The 6,000-nt window shown below is 40.5% G+C and overlaps 1 protein-coding gene across 5 annotated transcripts in view; it reads left to right on the forward strand.

Moving 5' to 3' along the window:
* LOC136964505 (pre-B-cell leukemia transcription factor 3-like) overlaps positions 1–4,657 on the forward strand; it is a 42,977-nt gene extending 38,320 nt beyond the window's left edge. For 3 of the 5 annotated variants that reach the window (XM_067258659.1, XM_067258660.1, XM_067258661.1), the window contains one exon: positions 1,481–1,527. In XM_067258659.1, the coding sequence (XP_067114760.1) occupies positions 1,481–1,527 (47 nt within the window). Of the gene's footprint in view, positions 1–75; positions 189–1,480; positions 1,568–4,416 lie in introns of those variants that run through there. The other 2 variants (XM_067258662.1, XM_067258658.1) reach the window with 1 other exon arrangement.
* Positions 4,658–6,000: the final 1,343 nt, after the last annotated feature.

Genomic DNA, 6,000 nt, shown 5'->3' on the forward strand with positions numbered 1-6,000 from the left:
CTTGCATGTGTGTGTGTGTGTGTTTTCCTCTCAGCATGACACTCTATTCAGCTGCTTCCATCTCTTCCTCTCCAGGTTCCTCTGCCTCTTTTAGCCTCCCAAACTCTGGGGACATGTTCATGAGCATGCAGAGTCTGAATGGGGCCTCTTACCAGGGGGCTCAAGTCGGAGCCAATTTGCAGTCACAGGTAGGAGCCAACAGCCAGGCCAGGAAGTTAGGTTAGGGGGCAAAGGTCACAGTAAAGGCTTTAGACCTTTACTGAGACCTGTATGATTCTAAAAATGGTGTCTAACCTTTGTAAGAATCTTAGAACTGTACCGTGTAGAATGTGTATGTTAGTAATATCAATTAATTACTTATTAATACCTTACACATTCTACACCCCCCCCCCCCATTGTAACTGTTTAATACACAGTATAGCATGTCATCTATGTGGCCTTACTGAATTTTAGTGTAGTCATACTGTAGATAAGAGGTCATCTTCGTATTTATCACATTTGGCTCTGACTTGAGCTCTTGGGATGGGATTCCCACTTGGGTCAAAGCTTTATGTAACTGACCTCCATCCCTTTTTTTAAGAGTTGACATTCGGATCCGGTATCCGTGTCTCAGTTTACACCTCTGTGTTGTCTCAGTTGTCTCGTTTCACTTATTTGATGCCATCGTCTGTGTCATCATTTTACTTTACACAGCTCTGCATTAATTCGACTATAGTGGTACTTTGGTAGCACTAGTGGAATCTCCTTACTTAGCTCTGTATGTTTTGCTTTCCTTTGTTTGTTGTGGTCTTCTTGGTGTCAAAATTGAACGACTGTTTTAAGCATTACTAACATGCTAATATGTTAGTGCTAGTATCTTACTCCTTCAGTTCTTCTATTGTCCTCTATTAGTTCTGTGTGGTGGAAAGTGTTACAAGTCAGTTTGTCATTAGATCTTAAATGTGTATTTTGATTTCTTTATTTGTGTCAGTTATTCAATGTTCCTTACCTACTTATATACATTGTCAAGATATCAACAGAAGGATAGCTTTTCTTGATAGTACCATGTTTTCTAACTACAGGGGCCAGAACACCATGTGCTTTGCTCATTTCATTTAACAAAACATCCATTATCAGGTCTCTCTCCACAGACACGACAAGGTCATATTCCCTTTGTACATGTTGTCCCACTGTGTCTTTTTGTTATGGCGATTGTTATTGTCTTTTGTCTCGCTCAATATGATGGAGTTCAAAATGATGAAAATGATGGAGTGGAATATGGCGTGACATTGACACAGTTTCTCTTTCTCCTCCTTCCTCTCTGTCTTTCTCTTTCCTTCCTCTCTGTTGTCCCCTACCTCCTTGATTCTACTTCTGTTTCTGTACCTCCCATTTTCACATCCTCTCTTCCCGCTCCCTCATTTTCCTTGCACCCAATCTGTTCTCTCTATCTCTCTCTCTCTCTCTCTCTCTCTCTCTCTCTGTCTGTCTCTCTCCACAGGGGGATACCATACGCCATGCTATCAGTCAGACAGTAGGATACAGTGATGGTCTTCGACATCCCCTGTACAGCCCACACGGACTAAACGTAAGCACGCCCTCGTGGTAACCATGACGATGAATGACTTGGCCCCCGATCGTCGTGATAATGACTCCGAAAACGATGATGATGACAATGATTACAGTGCCAATGATGGCAATGATGAGTTTGAAAAACCATTTTCATTTCTCTCTATAACCATTTGACCTGGTTACACAGTTGTCGGATTCAAATGATGTTTCCACAGTTGCATGCTTTTCTCCCAGCATAGTTCTACTCATACACATACGCAAACACACATACACACACACACACATCGGGAAGCACACATGCACACACCTGCAAGCATGCACACACCCAGTACACAGACAGAATCACATAATGCAGTTATTTGAGGGGTGGGGGTGGAGGTAAGACTGTAAAATAAGTCTTGGGGTAATCTCTGTTCACCAGGGCTTCTGAACCCCTTTCAGCAAGACGGCAGTGTGATCAAACCGCCGAGCAAATATACGACAGCCGAGATTAAGGACATGCCGCGTGATGGCAGACTCTAAAAAAAGGCCTAGATAAATGTATGTCTTCATATTAATGCACATCCACGCACTACACACACATACACACACATACACCCGTCCCGACCCATACGAATCCTCCGTAGCCATTTAAATAAGAAAAAGTGTGCACGCTTCATTCTATTTATGAAATGCATTTCATAATACCCCCGTAGCGAAAGCCATATGAAAGGAAAAGGGGTGGAGGTGGCTAGGGAGGGAGTTTCTTTTTTTTGGGGGGTGTGTGGCATATCTATGTTTTCATTTAACTACTTTGAAATGCTTCTGAGAGCGCATTTGCAGTCCATCTTCTTATCACAGTAATGAAATATGAAACTGGAATTGCCTCGCAGCCATGTACAGATGTGACTATCGTCTTTGCTGATGAGGTCTGATAAGACGCTTCTTTATAATACTGCAGACAATCCGAAGCTACCGTGGTGAAGATTAATTTATTGGCTGAGTATGAGCTGCGACGAGGAAAAGAGAGTGAGGGAGATAGAGAGAGGGTGGGGTGGGGTTGGGGTAAGGGCATTCTGACGGTTCTCCCTCAATACCAACGTGGAAAAATATTCGAATTTCAGTCAATGAATTTAGTTCTGTTCAGCAGGAAAAGAAAAGGAGTCTGTAGAGTTTGTTGTCCATTACTCTAATCCCTCAGGATAAAATGGAGACTAGAGTATTCCCTACGAATTAAGGATTTATTGTTGTTATTTGTTTTCTGGTTCGTGTTTACATGGATACTTTAAGACTAAATAGCATGTAAAATCTAGCATTATTTTCAATTCAAAAAGTATAAAAGAATTGACATAAAAGGATAATTATTAATTTCCAATTCCATACAATTCCATTATGTAAAAAAATTGGTAATATGACAAGTCCTGATTTCGCCACTCAATAAGAGCATCTCTCCATTCGCTTGAATTGGTATTACCATCCACCGCGGTGAAAAGTGACACTTATAAACAGCTAGACATGACAGAAAAAGGTTTTTCATTAGGAGCGCTCATTCAGCAAGGTGTCATTTTGGTTTTGCAGAGCACCCTCTCTTGCCTTAGGCATTAGAAGCAATGTGCCAACTTCCAGCAGCTTCAAAATACAACGTTTTGCACTTTATCCCCCTTTTGCCCTCACCACTGCCCACTGTATTTAGGTCATGGATCAGTCCATCGGCATGGAACTGAGAGGAACAGAAGTGAATATTATGTCAAATGACACACACACACTGACAGGATGCACACTAACACCTAATTAAACCTAATAACATAGTTATTGCATTACTGTTGGAAACCTACCAGTGAAGACTTCACAAAAGCTGACTGCAGTTTTCCACTACATGATATTTGATGAAAGTAATTGAACTATAATTAAACAAGCTAAAATGTTTGTACAGATTAGCCATGAGATGTACATAGCTGTCCGAGTATAGTAAAAAAATAAAAATAATTGTATTCTTGTTATACACAAATCAAATGTAATAGTAAAAATCAGTTAGGACAAACATTTTTTAACCTATTGTAAAAATGTTTATGTTTCTGAATTCAGTTTGTTTCTCAAGTGGTGACAACCTAAATGTAGTCCAAAACAAGACCCTTTCAGCCTCGCTACAGAGGAAAACCCTCCCTCCATCACTTCCGCTCACTGTTCTCTCCGTGAAGTGGTTTCCCGCGGCCTCTGTCCTGTTTTCTTGACTGACACTAGAATATGCAGCGACAAGCCTCTACAAAAATCTGATCAGACATTGATTTTGCCACTCGCCTTCCACGACCAGGATGCAGGGCAAATTTGTCAGTGAGAGAGGAAGAGAAGAAGAGAGACTTGGGCTGCTCATGTCACTTTAAATGTAATGGGGTTCACCCCCTCTAGCAAGAAAGAGAGAGATAGAAAGAAGAGACTCAATGGGAATGAGATATCGGATCTCCCTTCCGTGTTCGTTTGTTATCCCAGGCATGCTACGCGCTTTAACTGCCAAGGGAGAACAGAAAGGTTGCCTGGCAATACTAAACATGCATCATATTGAAATGGACTGTCGTAAAGGCACAAAGAGCTTTGTTTTCACGTGTAATTGACAAACAAAAACCGAGGCAGTGGGCAGTTTTACTACATGCTACTATGTAGGAGGGGAGACCTCACTGAATTGCTCCACCAAAGGTTTCTTCCATTTTTCCTTCTCTTCCTTGGGGGTTTTAAGTTGGTTTAATGTAGGTGCTGTTCTATGGGCCTCACAAAGCCCTCTATTATATTGCCTGTAAAAAAGGAATTTACAAATAACATTTCATTTTAGTTGACTGTAATGTAACCTTGATTCAAAATTTCAATTAGACTTTTCTTTGTCTATGTCTCTAGGGTAATGGAGGTTGGCATGATGCGCCTACTCCTTCATCAGTGATATCCCCAACAGAAGGGCCGGGAAGTGTACACTCTGATACCTCAAACTGACCTCACCAACGCTACACAAGACCGCATCACAATCCCAAGCTTTAGACCAATGGAACTGAACCAGAAGGCAAAACAAACCAACTGGCACCTCTATTCGGTATAACTCCTCCCCTTTTCTTCTCCGTGTTGGCCATTTTGGATTTTTGGTTTCTTGGTCCTCAAATATTCTCCACCACCAAGAATACCATGATTGGATACAGCTTTTTTGTGAGTATGAATATACATATACAGTACAAGACTGGATCAACTAACTAAATGTTGGTTTTTTAGAACAGGGAATTGGCTTATGAAAGGGACATATGAGAGAAGCTAATATTGATCCCAAGTAGACTCTGAAAAGCAAGACTTTTCTCAGCCCTCCAGACCTGCTCATTCATCATCATTTCTTCACTTCCCAGCAAAGACTGAAGACTTTTCTGACCCAATGGATTAAGATTTACGTGTATTGTACATCTATTGGGATAGGTGTGAAATATCCAACTCTGTGCTGATTGGGGTCACAGAATGCCTCAACCCTTTTTGGATGGACTTAACTCTCCTCTAGTGGACTTGCAGCAATACTGATAAACAGTTGCAGGATCTGACAGCTTTCACTGAATGGCATTAGACAGTTTGATGGCAGCTTTCATGCTCTTAACATATACTACTTTTAATCTTCTAAGTCAGAAGTCTCTTGCCAACACTGCTCTCTTCAATGTTTGGATGGATATAATCAATCATGTTGGATGGGGGTTACGGAACATCAAATGCTGTCATGAATCATTCACATTTCTACAATGAAGTGAAAGGCTACTGTATCTTAAGATAGCCCTCATCATGGTAATACGATTGAGAAGATCCAGTGAAAGTTATTTTACATCCAGGATTTGTTTGTATGTTGAAATAGGCCAGGTAATAAATTAGATCCAGGAAGTGGTTTGGGCTTTATTGTGGAGCACTTCTGAGATGATTTCATTGGTTCCAGTTTGCTGATGGTAAGAATCATCTTTGCAAAATGAAAGTATTTTAAATACTATTTTGCCCAATGGCTGATCAAACTAAAAGAATTGAATGACCTACTTCAAACCCCTTAGACATTGACTACATCACATTTGTCACGTAGAATACTTGCATACTACCTCTTTAACTTTATCACTACCATAACTTCAAGTCTTACTTTTTCAAATTTAGTTTGAAGATTTCTTGTAATTAGCTCTTGTGTTCATTCACGTAATCTCTTGTGTATTCTGATATTGTTGAAAATTATTGTAACTTTACAAAACAGTATAGCCTAACTAAAGTATGGCAGTAGTAATTGGTGGGGGCAAGGGTTAATTTTTCCTTGAAGGCCAAATTCTACTGAATGGACACTGCAGCACCTGCCTTCGAAACAACATATCAGGTAACAGAACCATCTAAGGTCCAAAAGTATGTCCCGTTGTGGAAAGAAGAAGCTTCCCATAACATAAACGCTATATTATTTTACCACTCTACTTTTGAGTAGCTCATCTT

The sequence above is a fragment of the Osmerus mordax genome, chromosome 20, assembly GCF_038355195.1.
Source record: "Osmerus mordax isolate fOsmMor3 chromosome 20, fOsmMor3.pri, whole genome shotgun sequence".
NCBI classification, from domain to species: Eukaryota; Metazoa; Chordata; class Actinopteri; order Osmeriformes; family Osmeridae; genus Osmerus; species Osmerus mordax.